This window comes from Solenopsis invicta, chromosome 8 (assembly GCF_016802725.1).
Source record: "Solenopsis invicta isolate M01_SB chromosome 8, UNIL_Sinv_3.0, whole genome shotgun sequence".
In the NCBI taxonomy this organism is placed as follows: Eukaryota; Metazoa; Arthropoda; class Insecta; order Hymenoptera; family Formicidae; genus Solenopsis; species Solenopsis invicta.
In genome coordinates this window covers 1,252,577-1,278,981 of record NC_052671.1, presented here as the reverse complement: position 1 = coordinate 1,278,981, position 26,405 = coordinate 1,252,577, and the positions used below count along the sequence as shown (strand labels likewise).

At 37.8% G+C, this 26,405-nt stretch overlaps 1 protein-coding gene across 1 annotated transcript; it reads left to right on the top strand.

Annotated features, from left to right (window-relative positions):
- The first annotated feature begins 1,156 nt into the window (after window positions 1-1,156).
- On the top strand, window positions 1,157-25,852 carry LOC105192850 (homeotic protein Sex combs reduced). Its single transcript, XM_011157109.3, has 2 exons — window positions 1,157-4,082; window positions 22,294-25,852. Exons 1-2 carry the CDS (start codon window positions 3,269-3,271, stop codon window positions 22,596-22,598), a joined length of 1,119 nt encoding a protein of 372 aa, XP_011155411.1. The 5' UTR covers window positions 1,157-3,268; the 3' UTR covers window positions 22,599-25,852.
- The last annotated feature ends 553 nt before the right edge of the window (window positions 25,853-26,405 follow it).

The following is a 26,405-nucleotide window of genomic DNA, read 5'->3' as shown; positions in this document are numbered from 1 at the left end:
TATCACTTTGAGTCTGAAATTTATTAAACAATATTTTAATAAATATAATCCTGGAGTTTCAATAAAATATTGATCATTAATAAAGTTATTCAATAAAATATAAACGAGTGTCATAACACTAACTTCTCTTCTACATTTTTATATTTTTTTATCCTAAATTATACGTGCAAAAATCATTATTTATTTTTTCTTTTTTCTCTCCAAATTTAATAAATAAATATACATACATATTTGTGTTAACGAGATAAATCTAATTATATTTAAAGGTGGTAGCAATAATAAAAAGATAATTGAGTATTGCTCATTGAGTGATAAAATAAAATTTTGGTCTGCATTTATCATTTTTTGAATCTCAATTTTTTATCAGCGAAAGAAGAGGCCTAAAGTGATAGTCGGTGTAGGACAAACAGCCGACTGAAGTGGCGAATGCTATGGAAATAGTGGGGATATACGCGACCGTATACTACAGATGCGACGACTCGAAGTAGAAGAGATAGCCAGTTTCGCGACTGAGAAGTGGGGTAGACGATTAAGTAGTGGGGAGAAGAACAGGAAAGGGAAGGACGGCCGGGGGCGGGCGCGCGCCACAATTCAACGAGAACAGCCGCACTCACCACATCTGGCGAGCAACTGCTACACTATCGGCCTATATTCAAAATTCTATTCCTCTTTCCGAATTATTAATGCCGCGAATTAAGTAGACTTGCATATAATATGATAGAAACATAATATAAATAAAACACATCAGAGATAATTATGCACAAATCTAAATTTAAGTTTCGTAATTTTATTGTAATAGAAAAATTACTTTTACTAGACTCTATATTATTTTAATAAGATTTTAGTAATGAATAAGAGAATAAAAATAGTTAAAAATTTTTAAAAATAAAATATATTGGTATCTAATAAATAATAAACTCTATAATAAACTGTATTACATGCGAATAAGGAAGTATAGCAGACATACTGTGAAACTGTCAAAAAAAATTTGCATAAAACGTAAAGAACTCGTTTAAAATCTTATCTGCGATGAGTAAAGAGAGCTCCGCCTCCTCAACCGTCCCCTCCGCCCCGATGCTACCCCAGAGTGCCCCCCGTTTGACCAACTGGCTACTACGTCACACATGCTTCTGCTAGAGCCGCCAACTCCGAAGGCTCTCCTCTCAGGCCGGCTCAGTGAGTTACGAGTTGCGTCCGGGTTCGCCGTACGAGCGATAACGGGGGCGTCAATCGAATCGCGATTGGGAGAGGATTCTACCTCGTGCACGCTCTTCCCTCCTTGTCTTTCTCAGCTACAGGCAACAGGTTTGAATTTATGGGACAATAAAGAGTGTGGTGCGTAGTGCGCGTCTCTCTCTCTCTCTCTCCTCTCTCTTTCTCTCTCTGTTTTTCTTTTTTTCTCTTTTTCTTCTTTTACGCATTTCTTTCCTGCTCTAGATCGCTCTTTCTCTCCTGTCCCTTCGTTGTGAAAAGAGGAGTGAGCGGCGAAGACTATCAAACTCTCATAAAACTGTCAGTCGCGGCCACCGGGCTGACTTATGTGCGCCCCTTCCTTAGTCGCGGTTGGAGAACCACACGCTTTCAGGTTGAATCTGCACCTCTCGCGCGACGAGCGCGATCCCCCATCGCAGACTTCTTAACGAAAGATCAGACGTATGATCTTTTTCTTCGCGGTCTAGGAAGAAAGAAAAAACGGTCTGAAGTGAACTACTCGATAGCACCTTCGACTAGACACGATCCTGCATTACAATATGCAAGTACAGCGATCCGCACTTGTAAAACGTCCTCTTCTTCCCGATCAGAAAGAGATATGATACGGATGATCGAGCTAAAATGGATTCGCAACGGATGAAATCGGTGAAGATACGGTGATATTAATGGGCGAATCGTTTTCGGTCGATCAGTAAGGAACAATCGCGTCTTCGTGTGTGCCGTACAACCCCTTTTCTTTTTCATCTGTCTTCACCGCGAGGGCTATACAGTAGGGGGCGCGTGCGCGTGTAGCCCCCCTCGCAAAGCGGACGGAAGACTGCTTCTTGGTGACGTCGCGGCTACGAAGGCTGCAGAGGAGAACGAGAGAGCGATCGAGATACTTCTCCCCCACCAACAGTTTCAGGGCTCCCGAATATCTCTCCATTAGCCCCCCTGACGGTGCTATCCCCTCTCCTTGACCCCTCTCTCGCCCTCTTTCTCTCTCTTACGCACACCCCTCTCATCGGTTCCTGTCACGTCGGGTAGCAGCCGGGCAACACTACCACACGACGAGCGCCAGCGGCAGCGGAGACTCGACGGAGACGCAAGGAACGGGGTTGAAGAATCGTACGCCGACGGAGAGACCAATCAAGGTTTGACGAACGGCAGGGATTGGTCGAGGCGCTCCTCTGACACGCAGAGAGCGCGGGCACGTGACAAGCTACCGCATACACCGGCCTTCCGTTGGATCGCGGCGAGGCCTTCAGTACGATACCAACCACCCTTCGCGCACGCAACAGGAACGGCAAACTCGCGCGCGGGTACACACTCTTCACCCTTTGCCGTGGTGTCGAGGAGTCTCTGTCGTTGCCGCGATATAAAGCCGTCTGTTAAGTGTGCAACACCTGTGACAACACGTTGAAGCGCAATTAATCACCGCGTGAATAATTTTAATGCGCGCACATATGTGGTTACCTCGTATGTCATTTCATTGAGGAGAGACTTTGCAAGGTCATCTTCAATGGGGCACCTCGATAAGCTGTTCGTTACGCGCTACTGCACGGTGGGCCCACGAGTTCTCTGTAGGTAATCGCGAGACTCCTGAGGTCGTAAAGAAGCAGAAGACAGTTTTATAGCCTAGGCCCACGTGGCCCTCATAAACTTGACTCGCAGGTCGGTTTGAATTCAGGCTCGACCCGCCTGCCGCCAAACGTCTGTGCTGCCTCTCTTTATTAGTCCTGAACCCCTCGTTCATTATCGAATCGCTTAGAGACGTGTTTCTCTCGCGTGTAACAGGTCGTGTCATAGCTGTGAATCGGTCGACGAACAAGGTGAAGCTTGTCGGAGCATTCGGAGCACTCTCGGTCACGTGTGTCGCGCGACGATTCTTGTTATTGCGATTCTCGTCATTGCGGCACGATGACGGGTTTCTATACTTAATGACGACGCTCGTTGTTCAGCCGCCTCAACGCCGCTTGCATCGAACACAACGTCAGTGTTTTCGTGAATGACGGAACGTAGACGTGCAAAATTATTGCTATAGTGACGTTGACGGCAGGTGAAGGTACGTGAAAGAATGAGTTCCTATCAGTTCGTCAACTCGCTCGCATCATGCTACGCGGGTCAACAGCCACAGCAACAGCCAAGACCAACCGCGAATTCGCCTGGAGAACCGATGCAGGCCGCATCCCCGGCCGCTGGCGATTATTACAATCCGAATGCAGCCTCTACCAGCTATCCCGCACCCTGTTACTCGCCTCAACAACATTATCCCCAGCATCCTTATGCCGCACCGGCGTCAAGTATGCAGCATGCAGCACCCACTGGGATGATAGACTATACTCAACTGCAACCGCAACCTCGGTTAAATGCGACCACGACGTCGCAGCAACATGGTATGCACGCTCAACAGTCGCAACACCATCAACCGCATCATCCTCAGCAGCAACTTCACGCAGATCCGACGACGCCTCTTCTGCAAGGTGCCTCAGCACCCTCGGCACCGTCAACGTCCAGTTGCAAATATGCTGATTCGACATCGTCCACCAGTGTGGCGTCTCCTCAAGATTTAACCACATCCACTTCGAGAAATAGCCCAACGCCCTTAGTGGCACCCGGTACTAGTAAAGCTGCATCGGGATTGACTTCACCGCCTGGTAGCTCGTCAAGGTCGTCCGTGGCTGCGTCCGCTGCCTCACCACCCAGCGGTAGTTCGAGGGGCGTCGGCGAGGGAAATTCAACGCTCACAACAGCATCTTCCGCTTCGTCGCCCGCTTCCTCCACATCTAGCACTTCTAGCACGGGTAACAATTCGTCCAACAAGGGGAACTCTTCTGGTACTAATCCGCCTCAAATATATCCATGGATGAAAAGGGTTCACATTGGTCAGAGTAAGTCGTTCACATCTAACGTATCTTTCAAATCCTGTTTTCGCTAAAAATGCTGCGATTTTTCAAGACACGCCTTTCGTTTTTCAGTGGAAAGGAATTTGCTCTTAATCTTATTATTAAAAGAGGAATGTAACTATTTGTTTTATTACATCGTCGGTATTACGTCTGTTTAGGATTGAAAAGTCTAAGTATTTTATTTTATGTTACATTTAAAGTTTAAATATGATGATTTAATGTTTTGGTTAACATATATTAATATATATAAACGCATATATTTATTCTTTTCAACTTTTAAAATCACATCCGTCTATTAAAAGCGTACGGATACTAAATTATAAGTAAAATATATGATTCTACATTTTACAAATTTATTTAATTTTGATGATAGCGATCTGCACTCATGACAGGTTTTGCGTTTTAACGGTAAACACAGAAATATCTAAGTTTAACATCTGGAAAATATTATTTAATTTAAAACGCGAATATCCATTTATTTGTAGATATTTATTTTTTTTTTATCACCTTTTTAAGTGCAATAATGTATTGATTTGAGTAATGCGACCTTCTACAATGCAATTTTTGTACAAAAGTTTAGGAAAAGATTAAAAAAAAATATTGGATTACGAATAACTTATACATTTTTACAATAGATTCTACAAATAATAAATATTTAATGTATCTAAAGTTAAACAGATGTTGAGTAGAGAGACAATAATTAATGAATTACGGTATCTGATATCAAAGAACATAATGAACATACTTTTTAACAAGATACATGTTATATGACCATGTTTTACCGTGACATAATTACAAATATCTTCACAACAATGTACGGATCTTATCAACATGAATACTACAAGAAATAATTGGGAAAATATTGAATAATGGGACAGCAGCTTAGTTATTAACAATAGATGACAAATGAAATTTTTCTTGTGTTCCAAAAATAAAATTATCTTCATCAGGAAATAGATATAATCAAAGTTAACTTTATTGAATAAGTCAAAGTACTAAAATAGCTTTTCTGATTATAATTTACGTAAGAAATATAAAAGATATTTTATATCTTCAATTATAATTGTTAAATACTATACGGATAATTAAACAAAATATAAAGTAGCAATCACCAAGTGCGAAACATTACTACGTCACTATTCTTAACGCGTATCGAGAGAAAACAAAAGAAGAGACAAAGAAACAAAATTAGTTCTATGAGTAGATGAATAGTGATTATCTGTATAAATACAACTTCAGAAGAAATGCTCGATAAACGCATGAAAATCGCCAGGACAAAATGTTGCGGCTCATGCTCTCTACCTAAGCTCGACCAAATATATATATATATATATATGCGGAAATAAGCTCGCGATTTGAGATACGGACGAAAGGCAATGCGGGGGTACGGTCAGAACGGGTAACAGTAATTCAGCGGGGACCAAGACTAGATTCACCTGCCCCCGTGGTTCAAAGAAGATAAAACAGCCCAGAGCGCTGGTCGCGCTCACATTAGTCGCCCCGCGTGATTTACTGCGCGGCCAGTATGATTCAGTCAGCGGGGAATTTGACGAAGAATTAATGGTATTATGATATCGTGTGTAACTCTATGTATGTGCGCCCGGGCCATAAATCAGGCTGCATTGTAAGGCGCGGGGGGTTGCCTTCTCCTTCTAGTTCTCTCGGGTTAGCTCGAACGAGGGCCTCAGATCGTTCGGCTCGGCCCCCAAACGGGATACGCGGCTCAGATCTTTCTTGTACAAGTTTCGGCTTCCTCTCCCAATCGTTCGTATCATGCCCACTTGGTTAATGTAGCATCCTTTTACCTCAGCTTACGTCTCCCGCGCGATTATTTCACGTGTGCTTCGGTTCACGAGAAGCAAAAGATATGAGCACCATGATCAGACTATCGCCTTTTCATACCGATTATAATATTATATTATAAAAACAGATAAGTCTCTCATATATATATGTGTGTATATTTAGCATGATATAGAGCTCAACGATCTAAACAATTTTCAGTTTTAGTGAAATTTCAACTATGATTGAACTGCGAAGAAATATTAATAATAAGGCAAAAATTTGAGATTGCTGGTAAATTACATTTAACTATGATAATAACTCTAAAATTAATAAAGATAATAAATTAATTTATATGTCATGTGAATAAAATAAAAACCTTCTAAGAGTATAAAAAAACATTAGGTAAATAGTATGGCCTATCGTGAGTAAAACCATTATAAATTCTGTTAACGCGAGAATAATTACTGCGTAGCAAAGAGTAACAGTAAAGTAAAATCATAAATCTTACGCAAATGCATGGAATGCTGTAGTCCTGAGTACGCTTGAAATAGTTATCAAGCGCTATTGACCCGTTAGGTCTGTCTTTTAATATCTTCAATGCAAATCCTTGTTTCTTAGCATTTATTTAATGGCGAAATTAACGCACTTGATTTGTATTTCGATTGAAATAAATTTCAAGAACATTTTCTTTTGTAAACAGAATTGCTAAAACCTGTTTCAAATTTGGATTAGATCAAAGATTGTTGTATATAAACTTGTACGTTAAATAGTATGAGATATTTACGAAAATTATTTAAGCAAACATATGGAAATCAAAATTGCATGCAAAATAATAGATCACTTAGAAATGCAAATAAATAATTTATATCCACATTAAGAGGAAAATAATTAATTCCTTGAAATTGCTCGCCAACACAAGACACTCCGTTTAGACTTCATCCAGCCGTTCCGACGCTTTTGAACCAGCTGCTTTTTCTGATGTATAAACGTTTGAACACTAGATTTGAAAAAATAAACGTTTATTAATAGCCAAAATGAATAAGAGAATCTAGCTTGTTCGAAATAATACATCATCAAATCGTGATTTTACTACTTTGTTCTACGTAAGAGAAAACTACATTTTTCATTAAAGTACATAAATATATAATTATATCGTTAATAAGATACTATTGCAATTTTATATAATATGTAAAAACGAATAGCGAAATCTTAGTCACATATTACCTTCACTATAACAATATTTTAATAAACACGTGTTTTCTTTTCAATTAAATATAAAATTAATTTTAGATACAAATATTTCAATAACATTAAAACTTATGCAAGCTGTCATTTACAATATTATAAATGACATATTCACAAAATTGCAATTATATAATAATTTAAATTTGAAAGGATTATTATTGCGCAAATGATAACATAATTATTTGTTAATTATTGATTAATGTGTCGGTAATCTAAGAAAAATGAGAAAAGGAGAAAGAATATTTTAAAACAAACAAAAAATGATTAGACAAGAGTGGAAGGTAGATTTATGGTATAGAGAGTGTAATTACAAACTAATCATTTTTTTACAAACAAAGTTGATGTAAGAGAGAACCGCGAAAGAAAGATGATACGCTTTCTTTAAACCGTTTCAAAAGCAAAAAGTAACTACAATCTCCGATTTTGATTATATTATCACAAGTTTTACTCCGATATGTTTTTACGTTGCAAACGTTTCAAATTTTGCGTTTCAAATTTCTCATCTCTTTAAATCATTATTTCAAGTATTCGTCAAATGTTAGAAGACTTTTTTTCAACAAAAATTAAAAAAAATGCAAAATATTTATATAAATTTAGAATAACTTTTTGTATCTTTCACAATTGTGAAAGATATTGTTTTGGAAGTTGTAAAAATGATCTCGAATGCGTCCTTGCTGTTGGCAAAATCACACAGTCAGAAGCATATGGGTCATCTTCGGGATAAGTAGCGAGTCCAAGATAGGGCCGAGATAAGTAGCTATCATCTGACGAGCAGCAAACGCGAATAAACATGCAATTGATGCGTGAAATGAACAGTTCTACAATTCATTTCCGAAATATCGACCTGCGTGCATGCGAGTGGGTGCCGCAGCCCCTGTTTAGATAAGCAGAAGGTCGTTTTCGTCATGGAGTCTGTAATTATGGGCCGATCATTCCGCCATAAATAAGGATGTGCGGAACGCCGCGAGGAGAGGCACGTTTCTGTGTCCCGATTGATAGATGGCTACCAACGTGATTCCCAACGTACGAATCCCCCACGCCGGAAGGGTAGACAGTCGAACCAGTGGAACTGGATCTCACTTAATGCCCTTAGCACATTTACACGTCATAAATATGTGATAGTTGGCGGAACAATTTTCTTGTCGAGGAATGGCGTCTACAAATGATTTAAATCAACCATGATATTATGTCAAGTTTTCTTGATTGCCATTTTATTCGATTAATTTGTCATAATTCTACGTGTGCGCCAGAGTTCCACATATATTTATGCTAATAACAAAGAAGTAGACGACGCTTTTTTGCTTATTGCATTCTATATGCTGGATTTTGATATGGTGCAGTTAAAATAAGTGTAGTGCCTTGAGCAAACATATGCACGCATGTACGTATGGTTACGGTGCACAGAAGAGGGAGAGATACGAGGACGCGCCTCAAAGAACTGGTTTTACTAACCACATAGCATACTGCATTTTTATGCCGACAAAAATGTTTTTATTCCGAGATGCTTAATCAATCCGCGCCATACATGCGACTGTTCTAAGACATTAGGCTTAGCGAAATCTAGGATTGTTCGTCATCGTCTAAGAATAATTTCACGATCATATTTCTTTAGAAAATTCATGTTTAATTTATTTTCCCTCGCGCATGTAGATATCGCTTTTAAATTAACTGCCTTTTTAACAGATAACAAAATCAATAATAAGAAATAATAAAAGAAAGAAGAAGACGTTACGTGTACTATTTTATTAAGTTTCATTAAATTTAATGATGGAACAATTACAAATAAAATAATAACGACGTGAAAAATGATAATAACATTATTAAATTATTAGCATCATTTGTCTTTTACAACTATACGGATTCACAGTCATTACAAAATAGTGATGACGGGAAAAATGATAATATCATTTGTCTAGCTTGCGACTATTATTACGTAAACACTGTTTATACAATGTATGTATAATGTTACACCTTTTAAATCAGCGAATACTTTTCAAGTATTTTGAAGTGTATTCATTCTGTCATTTCTCGTTCGTGATTCTCAACGATGATTGCGATATCAGTCGAAAGGAAGTGTAAGAGAAGTGTCGCGTGAAGAGAATAAAGTTTACGTCGTATTGTAGTTTGCGTATAACCGCGAGAAGAGCGCGAATCACTTATTAGGACATAAATTTTCATTGCAAGCGCCTAGTGCAAACGGGATGAGCCGATGGGGTAATGGATGTGTGCCGGGGGCGAAGTGGGCCGCCTGTTGCTGCGTGGCCCGGTCGCCACGGGGATCCTTGATCCTTATGCTCCTGCAGTCGCCCTTTCGGCCGACAAACCCTCCCCGAGGAGAAGATTCCCTCTTCTGAAAATTTACGAGCTAACGCTGAATGGCGTAGTAAAGGGCGATGCCGCCGGTACACACATTTCGTGGTTTTGTCACGACGCGTGAATCGAAAAACTGCCCTGCAAAAATACCGCAAGTATTTTGTTTTCCTTCACCGTATATCACGGGGTTCTCCTCCGGATTTCAAAGAATCATTTCACGCTACCTAACATCGCACTGATTACATCCGGGGACGTAGCAGAAGAATGGAAATGCTTGAAGCATTGTTGAATAACGGAATACAACGTCAATTAAAAGCAATAAAATCTGATTCAGCCGTCGTTTAAAATGAATTTCACGACGATATGTCTTTTATATTAGATTACCGCGGTGAAATAATTATATTAAACGTAAATGGTCACGTATCTATAATTTTATGCGTTTCCCACATATATTATTAATATATGTATATCGCGATAACTTTTCCACACCTTCTAGGAGTTTCACTAATGATTATTAACAACGCTCGTTTCGCGACGGGCCGATTATTATACGAGCCGTGGTAATGCAAGAATCGTGCGGGAAGCGTCATCGTCCGTCGCGACAACTCGATTTAGAAGATACACACAAGTTGCATGCAATGTATAATAGTTGCATATATATATACGGAGCCCGGCCGTGCCAGTAATAAATAAATCACGCGAAGATCAACAGTTCTGTGGGCTTACATCATCCTTTTAAAATGTTCAGCCTAATGTGATGTAATCAAATTCTCTGCCGTTTTGCTCTGACCGCTGAGAAACAAACTCTACTTTGAAATATATCTCGCGTAAATCAGAATGTAGAATTTGTCATTCGTTGCTATTAGTTAAGATACTCGGATGTTTCCTCTTGTGCATGTATAAAACATAACAAATTATGCTAAATTTAAATTGCTGTATCTAAACTAAATAATCTCTAGTTTTTTTAAATAAATAAATAAGTGATATTATACATATTAATACACACACACACATATTGAAACGAAAAAGTTAAGTAACTTTTCGAATTACTTTTTGTTTGAAATAAGTTTTTTGTCAACGTTAAATAATAATTTATCATATTAAAGGTAAAAATAAACAACTTTAGTAAATATATCTGGCTAGACTTGTATGCTCTTTGATTAAATATTGCAATTATTTTGTGTTTCACAAAATGTAATTGTGGCAATAATGTCTCACGTTATAGTGAAAATTAATTTCAGTTTAAACTTGGATATAAATCAAATAAATTAATATATTGTTAATAATAATAAAATAATATGGAAAAACATCGTAACTTAAAATATTCTTGTTGAAATAATAAATTATTTTTGCACGTCTTAATTTTTGCTTGTTTTCGGACTTTTTGTTTCTGTATTATACTCTCTAGTTTTACTTATTGGTAAAAATAATATGCTTCTTATTAAATATAATCTGTTGTTGTGTGTTGAATACTACGTAATATATTTTGCCTAGCAATTTAACAAATATAGGGTGTCTATAAAGTCTGTTTGTATACCCTATAATTTAGAAACGGTTCAAAATTATAAAATTTCGCAAAATACGTGTTCAATTATTTCAAAGGGCTATTTTTTTCTAAGAAGATTAGAATTAAAAGAGTGGCCTTTTGAAATAAGCGAACACATACATCTCAATTTTTCATAATTTTGAATCATTTCTGAAATATGCGTAGTAGAAACAAACTGTATAAACACCCTGTAAATTGATGTGTAAACTTTTATATTAAAATTGTGTGAAAGAATTTAATTAACGCCGAGTAACTTCTTCATAAAATATATGTAATTATTATACCATTTTGTTAGATGTGAACGCGCCAAACATTGATACAGTTCTTTCCGTTGAGATTTATTTTTTCAAGAAGTAACACAGACTTTTTCCACGCCTCAATTACTTAATTACTCTGATGCTTCAATCCATGAAAGTATAAACGCGCATTTTGTCATGGCAAGTGCCTCGCACGGAATCACGCTCAGCACACAACTCCCTTTTTTGCTTCTGGTGCAACTATTTCGGTCCTACTCGTTCAACTCATCGAAAGTAACACGAAGAGAAAATACCTTCTTCTTGAGAAGTTTTTTATAAAAGAAACAAGAGAAGCTCTTCAGACATGTATAACTACCAATATATTCACATATTATTTAAACAAATAATAATTAACGAGCTGCTATGACCAGGAAATATGTCAACACCTTTAAATTGAGAAAAATGGCTAAATCGATTGAAAGCGAAATAATAATTACATATTTCTTTTAACCATTTGTAAACACGTTAGTTTTCGGTTCTTTTTCTACACAAGTTGAATCATAACATTTTTAAGTTAATTTTTGTTACTGTTACACAAGCATAAAAAATATTTCAATAATTTTATTGTAACATTTCTAAAACATATTTGTATAGTTCATTATTTAACAAAATTGTATATAAGTATTATATAATTACAATATTCTTAATTTTTCAAAGAAAATAAATGCGCTGGATCATTTGTGCTGAATCGTGTAAAAAAAGTTAATAAGATTTAAAATAAAAGTATATAACTTGGATATGAGGTTGTATACTTCGCACAGTAAATATCTCTCAGAAATATTAACAAGAAATGAGTAATATTTCATTTACGGTATGATAATGTATAATTTACTGGCAAATCTGTAATTATGAGAAAGAAATGGAATTATTACTTAAAGATGTGCAACAATCACAATCTCTTCTCGATGTTTCGTGATAAAATCATGGGCGAAGATAGATTTCGGACGGGAACAGCTTTATTCCGCGGCGATGCTCTGGGTAAAGCGTGTTTGGGTAGTGTAGAGGCGGTCCTACGTACACCCCAGCGACTCGGGACCATAAATAAATGCTTGCGCGAGGCTTACGTACTAGCACGAGGCGTTCTGAGGGCTTGTGCGGCACCACTCGTGTGGGGTAACTAGGAGGAACGCCATGGACGATCGGAACGGACAGCCTCCTAAGAGGAGCAACCTAACATAGGAGCATAGGTACTGCATGATTCATAGAGGACGTGGTGTAGAGTCCAGAAAAGGACACGCGCTTCCGATGAGATTTATCCGCCCGACACGACGAATGTTACGCGAAACGAGGGACAAATGGTGTTTGTCGCAGCTGTCGATGGTCGGGATTGGATTTTATGACAGTTTTGGTGGGCGAAACGTTACCGTCGCACGTAATAATCTTACGTACGTGTATCTGCGAAAGATGAAAAAGTTATAAGTGCATCATTGTTGAAACACAGTCCAATTACATTTGCTGCTTTCACTTTATTTGTAATTTCCTACGGAACAAAACGAGAGACTCGACGCGTCATCGAAAGAAAGAAATATATAAATGCGCGAGCCAGTCGAATGAAAATTACGCATTTGCATTTTCTCCTAGCTCTCGATGGGAATAAATCAATTCGCATAGGTGACACGCAAGAAATGTATATATGCACATACGTATACACTTATGCGACTTGGCGCGCCTGTGTGTTTTTGTTCGACCTTAGGCAGCTCGCATCACCGCGACGCACTGTACTCAGACACGTAGAGAGTCGCAGCTGACTGTATTGTTCCCGCTGAAGGTAAGTCATTAATTTTCCCAGCGGCAGGAACGCTCTACGTGGTCCAATACACGTACGTCGCGAACACACGTGTACATGTGTCCGAATGGCCATACGAACATTTATGGAACGCCGATGCCTACTTCACGCGGTAATAGCGCTATACATTGCTCTTTCTCTCTGCGCATGATTATTGTCAATTAACAGCTTAAAGAGTCTCTAAAACGGTTTATTATTGGACTCTTGGGAGACCATTGAAGTTCGAGAGACCTTCATCTGCAAACATTGAGCCTTCACCGGTTCATTCCGATAAGATTGATGGAACTTTTACTAATCAAATCTGTGTCTCTAAATTTTTAAAAATTCACTTCCGGTATTTTGGTACAAGAGGTGGTAGAATCGCGAAGAGACGTGGTAAGATGGAACAATGTCCGTGAGGGATTATCCGAAATCGAACAAGAAAAGGACCATCGGTCCAAATGATATGCGTGTGTACCCTCAAAGGAAGATAATGCATTCGGAAGGTTGTCGGTAGGTTTGAGTCGCGTGTGTCGGACGCGGCGGTCGGACCGTCGCCTGATGGATGGAGACGCGTAGCCTCTATCCCTATTCTTCCTCAATCCGAAGGCTCGGTCCCTCCTCCGATATATACCGCGCGCGATCACGTCTTGTGCCTCTCTTTCATTCGCCTGTATAAAGTAACCCCTCGGAGAGACGACAGTTTCTTGCGCGAGCGGACTCGCGCGCGCATACACACACACACACACACACACACACACACACACACACACACACAAACGGTATATATGCGCGGATTCAATCCATGCGGCGAGATAATGGATAATATGTTATTCTTGGTTCTATCAATCCCACGGAGATGACCCAGTGTGAAAGAGCAGGATCTAATTTTAGCGGAATGACGGTTTAGCGAGGCACACGCTTAGCTACGAGAGATTTATCGAAAAACGATAGGGATCAGCATACTTTCGACTGGCTCTTGGCAATATTTAAACCAGTGGAACTATGTGCGCGCAAGTAAAACTTGGTACGGCATCTTTGCGCAATGAATACTCGCAAGTATTTCGCATTCGGCAGGACACGCCGGAGTTCAAGGTCATCAGGACTTCGAGGCACGTACCTCAATATTCTCATGGTTCATGCGCCATGTATAAAAGAGACGAAAGAAAGACTGTACTGGCTTTTGTATGCTGTCAGCGAGTACAAAGTGCAAAATGAAGGAAGGGAGGTAGACGTGCAGGACGGTGGGGACGACGCGGCGTTAATTGAATTTGAGTCCGCGCGGATTATTGTGAAGCGTTTAAAGCGGCCAGAAACAAACCTATTTGCGTCAGAGAGCTTTCTCGTGGAAGATAACAAATGATCCGCGGAACGTCCGCTGCGCAAACTTCGGCATAAAAGCTTCAGCAAGGCTGCCACTCTCTTTCTCCCCTTTTCTGCATTCCCCTTCCTCCTCCATTTTCGCACCCCTCGTTCTTTCGTCACCTCGTTTCCAGCATCTCTTCCAACTGAATCCCAGCCCTTGAAAACCACTTGCTACTCCCATTTGAATTGAAAAGCAATAGTTTTTGAATCTATTTATAACTGTCCGATGCACACACACACACACACACACACACACACACACACACGGATGCGTCTGGTGGATGGCGCCGCTGACCCAATTCGAATATCGCATCCTTCTTTTTGTAAATGAATTTTTCGCAGTAAGAGAATTCTAGTTCTCTCTCCAGTTCTATCATCGCCATTCTTCGTGACAGAGAGCACATCCGCTCTACGACCTACTTACATCGCGTGTCTATCTTTGAATTTTAGCGACGAGCGCGATGCTTATAAAACGTCACGTAAAAATAACAAACGTGTGACACCCTCATTAACGTAACGGAGGAAATCCCTTGAGCTATGATTGAGCGTAACAGTCGCCAATAAAAGGATTTCCATGCTTCGCGAGTAGAGCAGAAATTAATAGATCCTTTTGAAAGAGCGAGCGCGACTAACTTGGTGTATCCCCTGGAGATTTATAACCGGCAACTTTCCGCGGTGTGGTCCGGGCGTGTCAGCTGTATACCGATATCGAAATAGATCCCGGTGGATTCCGGCCTGAGGCTCGAGGCGACAGGTCTCAGTGTCCGAACGTTTGGTAACAGGTGGATCGTAGACACCTAGAAGTCCGATCAAGTCGCGATCATCTAACGTCGTTCCTCGCTCGCCTTCCTCGTCGTGGAATGTTGGACCGTTGATTCCGCTCGAGGAAGGCCGATCTTCGGCGTGCGATTGCTCGTCAGCTGCACAAGTACGGATAGGTCACAAATCAGCTCCGAACGGAGGCTGACTGACAGAGCGCGCGGAGCCGCGTGTAGATAAATTTAAATTGTGCGTGGATTACGTTTGCTATATATCGCTTGACTCGACGCAACGTTCCAACGAAAATTCATGAGCGCCACTGGCTATTCACACTGGCGGCGAGCCAGACGGAGGCGTGCGTATCGGATAATCTCCTATCATTGCTCCGACATTGGTGGGCCTTACATATATAACTAGAGTCTTTATCTCGTGTATAAATCTGCACGAATCTATGTCTTACGGTGGATAAGAATTATGAAACAAATTCTTACGAGAATAAATTAGTATGTAATAAAGTTTTACATTGGTTAAGTTATCTGACAACGATACTCACACAATTACAAAAATTCAATTTTTCACAAAAACGTTAAATTTGTTATGATTAAATAGTACAATCTACTTATATTGTTTACATAATTTTAATTTAATGTTTTGCACACAATTTGTTAAAACAGATAAGAAAATCTTCTCGAAACAAAACGAGCAAAAAATTTGCGCCATGTAATATCTCGAAACATTGTATGAACTTACGTTAAATTTTTAAAATACATATATGTGTAACACGAAGTTACGTATAATAACTTTTCTTCTTGTTATTCTGCGGAATTCGCAGAATACAAAAGACAAATAAAAAAAAACCACTGACTACAAGCCTGTCATTAGTAACGTAGAACTCGGACAGAGCAGAAAACGAAGACAGGATGTGCCAGCCACGCGATACCACTAGCTGAATGTCTCAGCTGAAACAGTGACAACTTTTAAGGGGACACTATCTCGTACGGTCGAACATGAGATCTTGAAGCTTTAGACCACCTATGCTATAGAGATGCAATCGTAATTGCATAATAGCCGCGGTGAACTGCTTGGGTTATTTATGAACCTCTCATTTTCTTTTGTCAGTAGTGTCGATGCTGTTTGGATGCAGACGGTGTTGGATATTGTAATTCTGAACATCGCTCGCTTCATCATAAGAATTTGCATTGTAAATGGAATCTCATCTCTCGTTTCCATTTTCAATTAATGTTTCTATTTAAATACATAAGGATTTAAATGAAGTTTGGACATTTTTAAAAAGCGTTTTTTCTCGTATTGATTTCCCCCTTTCTAAAGTAACTCTAAAGCTTGCCAATCACACGAATGTTAGTTAATTCTGACAATTTTAATAATCTTGAAGAAAAACAATTTTATGCCAAAAATTACACAAGACAAGTTTACAAAATTTCAAAAACTTTTAGAAAACTTTTGGATGTGCCTGCACGCACGTGCATAAGCGTCTCATTGGAAAAATTTGCAAAGTAAGTCGTAGACGATTGAACTTACGATATCGTGATTAAACTCACTTAAACGTGACTCATTAATACCGTGAGAAGTTGGCGTCTGATATATCTAATGGTAACGAGATTTGAAACAATTCCCGCTGTTCATTACGTCGCGAAACTTACAAATTTTTATTGGTTTCTTTGGGATTCTTAAATCGATCGTAGAGATGGAAAGAATTGATATGGTCGTACTTGAGCTCTCGTATCAGATAACCATTCAGATATATGCCGGGGGTTGGGGGTAGCACAAGAGTTCTATATATACTTTCGTGGAACTTGCTCCCGACCGACATACTGAGCTTATATCGATACGTATACACAAATGCATGTCACATACCTCGTACTCTCGTACTCGCGGAATGCAATACAGCGCGGTTGCGATCACGAGATATTTTGATTCCTTTCTCAGCACCTAATCTATAATCTATCATGAATAGTGATAGATTGTAATACTTTTGATCTATACAATTGAGAAAGTATTAAATATCCACACGTGACTTTATAAGCGAGCAAACAAACAACGAAGAACGGTAACTATATCTCCTTGATTTGAATGAAATAACAGTATAAATGTTTCGAATATAAAGTGTTCTTATTTATAGACTTTTGTACAATATTTTTTCTGTGCACATAAACCTTTCAACTAGTACTTATTTTTAAAAGTATAATATTCTCTCTTTATTACATTTTTTGATAACAAAGTATTTCTAGATAATTATATCAACCACTTTTTCTAATTAATCTTATTTATAATAAAAATAACAATTTTTAATGTATAGTAATAATATATCTTAAGTCTCTTAAGTATGTGTTTTCTTAAACTTAATGTATATGCAATTTTCTGAAATATTTAAATATATAATTATGTTTTAAACAAAGTGTTTAATTAATAATTTCTTTTACGTATATTATTATTTCTTTCATCGTACATTATTTGAAAAGATTTACATATTAAATATTAGCAATAAGTAAAACTTGTGCATTTAAGAAGAAGTCGCGACAAAGGAGAGCTTCAGCGTATATTAAAAACCAAGATCAAAATCAGACATACCGGGAATACGCCATGGAGTCGCGCGGGATTTTATCCCAGTCACGTGTTACTCAGCCTTAACCAGCCGATCTGTCAGTCAGGCAGACAGAGCAGTCGTCAGACTGGCAGTCGGTGACACGTTTGGTACAGGGTTCGGTGCAAATACACGCGCACTCCGCGTTCTATTAAGAGCGAGGCACGAAAAGGCTAGACGACACGAGGTGACATCGAGATGGGTGACACGACATGGCCCTGCGCTTAGCCCGCCTCAGTCTTACAACGACGTCAACTATGCGCACCTCTTCGGCCCGCACATCTCTCATTGCGTGATAGACGCGCTGAACGTTTTTATTTCGATCTTTATCCGTTCGTTAAAGCAGCTTGTGCGCCTCGATGAGAAACTGAAGAGACTTCATACAACTCAATCGCCATATGGATAACGTATAAAGATATGCGTTCTACTTCATTATAGCGACATTGACTGAATTATGTTACATTAAGTAATTATTAGATAATACGTGGGTGAGGGAGAACATAAAAAATATATAATAATTAATATATCTTTTTAGGTATTAATTAATGAAAAAATAGAGTTGCGCAATACTTTGATTGTATGACGACCTTATTTTCCAATCAATTTTTTTCTGAAGAAAATAAAATTTTCAAATTATAAAAATATCTTCCACATCCTCACTGGAGAGTATTGACAAATGAATGTACGAAGTGCTCTCATTGCATCTGCTTGAGATTCAATGCGATTACGAAATTTATTACCGAGAGATATATAACGCAAGTCATGCGTATGATTACGGAAATTCAAGTTACAATAACATATTGGCTCGTACTTCCTTCGATGCTTTAGAATTTATAGTGCGAGAATAACTACTGAGATCGCGCCAGATAGAATCTAAATGCTAATTAAACAGGTGTGCCTGACACGCGTGAAATTTAATCGGGTCAGCGATTATCGCGGTACTTTAATGCATCAAAAGGTATGGTCACTAAAAATAATCAATTACGAGTACATCGAAGATAAAATAATATTCAGTGATTTAACATACACATACACACGCACAATTATATCATTCTGAGATTATTACTCCTGCGCATGTTCTTTAGGGATGATAAAAACTCCGAACCTGTTATAGACATCAAGCAAAGCGTTGTGAGCGTATCGAGATCTCTCTTGTGGTATTAGTTGGAAGAATTAACATGGCGCGCCTAAGAAACATATTTCAATCGCATATGAGCATCGTCGAGAGCTTTCTCACCAGCCTTCACCGAGTACATTCCTTTACACACCAACGTATAGTGTATGAATATCAGCGAGATACCAATAGCACAATTTATCACCAGAAAAGACGAGAATGTATTTTTCAAAAAAGCATCTACCTCATAGTTTCACATTTTGTAATATTATTCGACGAAACATACAGAAAGAAAAAAAAACGAGATATTTGCATTTATGCTATTACTGGAATGCAAATGTACATATATATATATATATAACTAGACAATGAAATAAAAGAATTTTAATTTTGTAATAATAATAAATTTGATTAATCAAGATCAAAAAATATGTAAGAAAGTGAAAATTTATGATGTAGCTCTTCTTACTAGATTACACTACTTTATAGCCAAAATAATTTTAAATCGGACAAGTTTCTTATAGATTTTTGAATGCTGAAAACGATGCCACAAAATTTTATTAGTATATCAGGTTTCTGAAATAATTGAGATTTGGTGTGCAATAAATTGTGTTTTTGCAATATTAAAATTTTTTTTGTAAACAGGGTTAACGTTATTTTGAAATTCTGATTAGAAGTCATGCATGTTTAGTCTCTAAAACACATTTTCTTTTTATTTCGATATCTTACTTTATAGATACGTTATAAAGAGTTTAAAGAGTTTTGATGAAATAATAAATTTTCGCTGACGAAAGTCATAACTTATAATTTGCAATATGTGACTATCGATACACATACACACGTATGATTTATCGTAATAGATTCTTTTAAATGTACATGTATAAATTCTCAGAGAGAAATGACAATGTGTAAAATGATGATGGCGAGAAATGATAATCAATTCGACGTCGGATCGATGGTTTCGACGTCGATTCCATTATCATTTCTCACTTGATTGTATAATTATATTGTATAACATAAATGTTTAAATTGCATTGTATATATATATATATATATATATATATATATATATATATATATATATATATATAAATACATACATTAAATATAATTATAACAAATCGCAAAAAAAATGATAATTTTGAAGGGCTACTCTAACCTTTCAAACACTTCTTAAAAAAGGAATAATATTATTTCAAAATTTTCAACCGTTTCTGAAATATAAACGGTGGAAGTAGACTTTATAGATAGACTGTCTATATATACGTACATATATTTAGGAATTTATTACAGACGGAGTAATTACATTATATGTGCGTAACGATAGTTACAAAGTGCAAATTATAAGTATATATGACTTCATTATCATTATAGACGGATTCGCTCTTCTTATCTTTACAAAACAATATTTAAATTTTTATAACATGACATGATAAAAAAGTATGACATTGAAATAAAAAAGTACGTTTTAGGGAATAAATAGTACATTCATGACTTCTAATCAAATTTGCAAAATATCGTTATTTTGTTTACAAAACAATTTCAAATATCACAAAAAATCGTTTTTTGTACATTAAACCTCAATTATTTGAAAAACCTGTGCTGATAAAAATTAACTTGCTGCATGATTTTCAGCAGCTAAAAATCTATAAGAAACGTCTCATCAATTCAATATAATTAAATCGATTTAATATGATTAAAAATCAATACTTTTCTGTGAATTGGTGTTATTTTTAGCCAGCAAACAGGAGTATTCTATAATAACGCGAATGACCGAAAAAGGAATTCCGTTTGTCTGTTACAAAACGGGTAGGTGCGCCGGATAAACGATATGCAGACCGAACGAGTCCGTGTCCAGACAACCAGAACACTATTTATTAAAAAGTCAGGCCACACGACCCAGCGACGTGTTACATCGGGAGGAAAGCGATAACACCGGACGAAGGGTCCTGTCATTAAGCCCGGTAGGAGATTCGTTGTTCAACGCTCGCTGGTTGCCGTCCTCTGCGAAAATGCTTTTCACTCTCGTGAAAGTGCCCAGTCCATGCTGTTCAAAGCTATGGAATGAGTCTTCAAACGTACTGTTATCAATGTTATGCGTAAACGCTCGAAATACCGCATAATCACACATGCGAAAGAGCTATACACTTTCTGAACAATGGGAAATATTTATTCGCATAACGAGAACATTTTTCTTCTTCTTTGACTTTATCGTAATACCTCTTATCGCCATGCATTTTACTCGTACGCACACATAAGTACGAATCAGCAGATTTATTTAAATGGTACGATTCATTTATTGCGCGATTATTACTACTCCTATGTACTTCCTACTTAATTGCATCTTTATTTGTACGACTCTCGTCAATTTCTCTCTCTTGTCCCGCGCTATTAACGACTATCTATTATACCTGTTAATGAGCCGACTCTTTAATATCCGCAATGACCCGTGCTCACAATGAACCTGAAAACGTACGAACGAACAGCACCCTTGTTTGCGTAACACCTGCTCAAGCAGCGAATCGAGGTGTATGTTAGTGCGCGGAAAGGGTAGAAATTATTAGTATATCGACTACACATCGAAATGATGGGGCTGCTATATTACAAAGGGAAGTTGTACGAATATTTCCGAGAATAAGATCGTAAAGTAACGAAAGACTCTATGAGTCAACCAAAAATATAACATATCTGTACATTTAACTTTTAAAAATTGCGATATGTAAGATGTATTTATTATCCTATCTTTTTAATTTCTAATGAAAATGATATTGTGCGTTTTTTTATTAAAGGCTATTATGGTCAATAGGCTGTAAACTACATTTCAGTTTGAAAAAATAATTCATATAAAATCATGATTATCAGTCTGATATAATTATGATTTATGCGGTGGTTGTACTGCAAGTGATATTGAGTCGAAGCTCATTTCTGGCGTTATTCGGTGCAGTCAGTCGCAATTTTTGCAAAGGAAGTAGGTGTAATAGGCGGAGTATCGTAATAATAGCGTTGCAAAATTATTTATGGCCGAGGCGTGCAAAGCAAATAGGTAAAACAGCTGCCAAGTTGACCAGTTTGCAATCCAGTAGCACTGGCGGAGGCATTAACCACAACTCGTTGAAATAATTAACGAGGTCGACACGCGTTACACGCGCTTGGATTTCTAGTAATATGCATCGCCTGCGCTTTTTATTCAATTTTTTGCACTTTTTTACTCGGAACCTGTCCACGATAAGATCCACGATTGAAGAAACGCGATTCATCTTAAATATTACAAAATATATTTAAAGATATTTGATACGCGCCGCGTTTGCGAGGAATAAATGTAACAATTTATCACGATCGGTTCATCAGTTTCTTGTACAAAGTTGATTAGTGTTCTCGAGAGGAAATAACGAAAATCCTTGGTTTGCAGGCACGGTGAACGCGAACGGTGAGACGAAACGACAAAGGACCTCGTACACCAGGTATCAGACGTTGGAGCTGGAGAAAGAGTTTCACTTCAACCGCTATCTGACGAGGCGGCGTCGCATCGAGATCGCGCATGCTCTCTGTCTTACGGAACGTCAGATAAAGATCTGGTTCCAGAATCGGCGTATGAAGTGGAAGAAGGAGCACAAGATGGCGAGCATGAACATCGTGCCGTACCACATGTCGCCGTATGGGCACCCTTACCAGTTCGCGCCCCACCCCGGCCAGTTCGCTCACTTGGCCACATAGGACGAGTTCTCGCCCGCCGAGCTCGGAGCACACGCTGTCCGGTTCCCCGGGATGTACGGCGAGCAGAACTTCTAAAAGGCTTTTTCCGCCTTAGACCCCGCGCGCGCGCGCGCGCTCGTGACTCGCTGTCACTTGTGTGACTCGCCGGGGTCGAGGGAGAGACTTCACTTCCAGTAGGGGACACGTGGTGCGTCGTTCCGCTGATTCCGCAATGTGCCGATGGTTGGATTGTCGCCGGAGAAGCGAAAGATCGCAGATCCTTCTTTCGAATGTCAATACCGTACTTAAATTATTTACGCGTTTGTCGTCGGTTCGTGCGTTCGTTCAGCTTAGCTATCGGAAGGAGATTAACGAAGAGAAGTCTATCGAGAGACTTCGTACAACGAGTGAAAAGAGAATAATCGTTTTCTTCCTGAAGCTAAGCGGAAACAATCCGTTCTCGCTCGCCTTCGGTCTGCGGACACGCAAATACTGTCACTGTACGACTTCGAAGTTGAAGGAAAGCCAAAATTTTCTGCATATATATCGCCGTACGTCCGACCTAATAGACTGGACGCGCTCCGAGGGACTCTCATGCACGTGATTACAAGATATTAATAATAATAATAATACGGATGAGAGGCCACCTCAGCGGGTGAGATAAAACCGAATCTCTAATTTAAGGTGTAGAAATCAGCGAAATCTAAGTAATTAATTAATCAAATAACGAATTAATTATCTTGTCTTGGCTGCACACTGTTTCACGTGAAATCGATCACTGATCGATCACACTGATTGGAAACGAAATTCGAGGATGTGCTTGTGTATTTATTTATTTGTTTCGTCTTCTATGCGTCGTTCTCTTATTTGGCCCTTTCCGAATGTATTTGTGGAAAAAGGCTTTGCGAAAGAATCGAAGTAACTTCAAAAGAAACATATTTTCACGTAAAAATCTCTGTACCATAGTTTGTAAGATCGCCTCTATTAATACTCGAATTATTCTTCACTGGTCTTGAAGGGAGAAGTGACCTTTAGAAATTCATATTGATTGCGTATAAATTATGCTGGCTTTAAGAAGTATTCTTAGAAAATAAGATACGGCAATTTTGATGCGGCAACTACGTTAATAGAATAACAACGAGATATTCGTACAGCATAATTTGCATGTGATTCAAATAATACGATTATTGTAGTTAATACCTACGGAATTAATCGTAGCGACAAATTTTTACATCCGTGTATTTATAATATTTATGATATTATAATATTATAACATGAATAATATTTTATAATATTATAATATTTTTTAAATGCCTGGATACCTTTTCTCATCACCTTATCTCTTCACTCTTTTGTTCTGTTATGCAATGTTTGAAATTAAAAAAAAAGGATATTTCCTGAAATAAATAAATCGTTTTTTGAAATTAATTTTTTGTGTCACGCGAGTTGCATTTGTTTGGTTCTAGAATACTATTTTATTAATGAAACGGTGGACAGCTACGACCTTGCATCTTTTTGTACATAATTTACAGCATAATGTAACCAATGTCTCCCTGGAGCAGCCACGTTGTTCCTATATTGTCGATTGTAGGGAAATCTCGCGCAGAACTTACTATATTCATTTTATTCTACCGCATCAAGCATTTTATCGCAAAGATTGATACAACAGATGGACTACTATTGTTTCTCGCGCATCGACTATAGTAACTTTAATCCACATAGGAACTTATTAGTTTCCATAACCATAGTTTTAAAAAAGTCCGAGCTATTAAATAAATAAATAAAAAAATAATAATAATAAAAGGAAATGTTTTGTGCGGTCGAACGGGATAAATGACCCCGGATGCATTACGAGTATGTCTGACTTGGATGGTGCAATGTATGTGCATGTAGCGCTGAATATCTGACGCAAAATTACATGCACGTGCTGCCTGATTACGCGTATTTATCGGCGCAGGATATACATAAATGTATGGTTGAATGTAACGAGAGAAACGTATTACCCCGCATCTCACTCAATAAGAAAGATTCAAGAAAAAAAAAAGGATTAGGTATCAATTAGTTAACCGGGAAACGAGCGCAAATGTGTAAACTAATTAGCTAGTATTCGAGTAATTGATTATCTTGTGATACGACGAAGAAGAAATGCAGTCGCTCTAATGCTTATTGAATTGTCATAACCGCGCGTTACGCGATGCAAATTCGGAAGAATACAGGGAATTTAGTATGTGTGTATGTTGTTCGAGATTCTAAGTGGTACAAGCGAGAGAAAACAAATAAAGAAGAGACCTTCTAGCTAGGCTAGTATTGAATTGTACATAATTATTAAATATATAACGCGATGTCGAACGAGACGTTATCATTGTACGAGGCGTTAACGAAAGAGCCATCTCTTTTGTCGCATTAAATCATAAATTAAAAAAAAAATTATATTATCTATAATCTTAAACAAAGAATTACTCACGACTATACAATATTTTGCATTCAATTAATTTGAAACGGATTAATTTTGTAACTGTATTTGTATCCGTTATTCAGAATGTACAAACAATTATTTGTTACTAACAAGAATGTCTGGAGTTACCGTCAGGATAACACCGTCACGTAATTCTTTTTCGTTATCGCCTGGTACGCTATATGGATATTTAAATAAAGCATAGTGAGCATTATTATATTATTATTATTATTAATATTATTATTATGATCATTATTATTATTGAAACTCTTGATATTATCTTTATTATTGTATTAAGAGTAAATCTGTTGCTTATGATTTGGTCGAGTGTTAATATTGTATTTTATTTGTTTCGTTATTATTATTTTTTTGTTGTTTACGCCGCGTGTCGTACAACACGTCCCGTACCTATGAATGATGTGCACAAATAATGCAAGATTTGCATTACTCTTTTACACGAGATCCATTGCGGGATACGTAGCCGTGCTATCTCGATGCTTATCGAAAATCGATTCAGAGTCGTTCGTAGCCAGTGCCCGCAGTTTGACGAAGTAAGAGACGGAATGGAAACTGCAGATATTTACTATTTATTCGTCAGGTGCAAAGAAATGCGTTCTCTCCAAGTTAAATTAAGCTCAAGTATTACGTTCGCGTAGCGTCACTCAAATGTTATTTCATTCCATGTAATATACGTAAAATAGCCTAACTAAAAATATTTACTTATTACATCTACGTAACCTAGAGCACCGTACGTGTAAGATCCGTATAATTAAATATAATTTAAATTGTAATTATTAAATGGTATGACGTACAGAAATCACCGATGTCCATTTCTTTTCTGGCACCTATAAGTCCGGAAGAATTAATACTCGCTCGCTCTCTCTCTCTCTCTCTCTCTCTCTCTCTCTCTCTCTCTCTCTCTCTCTCTCTCTCTCTCTCTCTCAATGCGAGGCCTGTATAAGATTATCGAGTACACAATTATTTTATAAATTAGTTAAGTATGTTAACAAGTATGCGTTAACAAAAAGAATTGGACCGGCAACGTTAATCGACGCACGACGATAATCATTATGTTTATAATTGCTGATACGATACTTTAATGCGTTCGCTTTATTGCTCAAACGTAAAACATGATAACGTTTATGTTGAAGAATTGCGTGATGACCACGCGAGGTTATCTAACCGCGATACGGATTCTTTACTAATATAATGCATCTCATTATTTTAATTAAGCAAACGTATTAAACTAAATTGTCCGCGGAAAACTGGATTATTAGTCAAATTTCAATTAGTGCTGTTGACCTCAAATTACATTAATTATATATAAAATTAATTGGCGGAGCTAATCACAAAATTTAACCATCAACAACTCA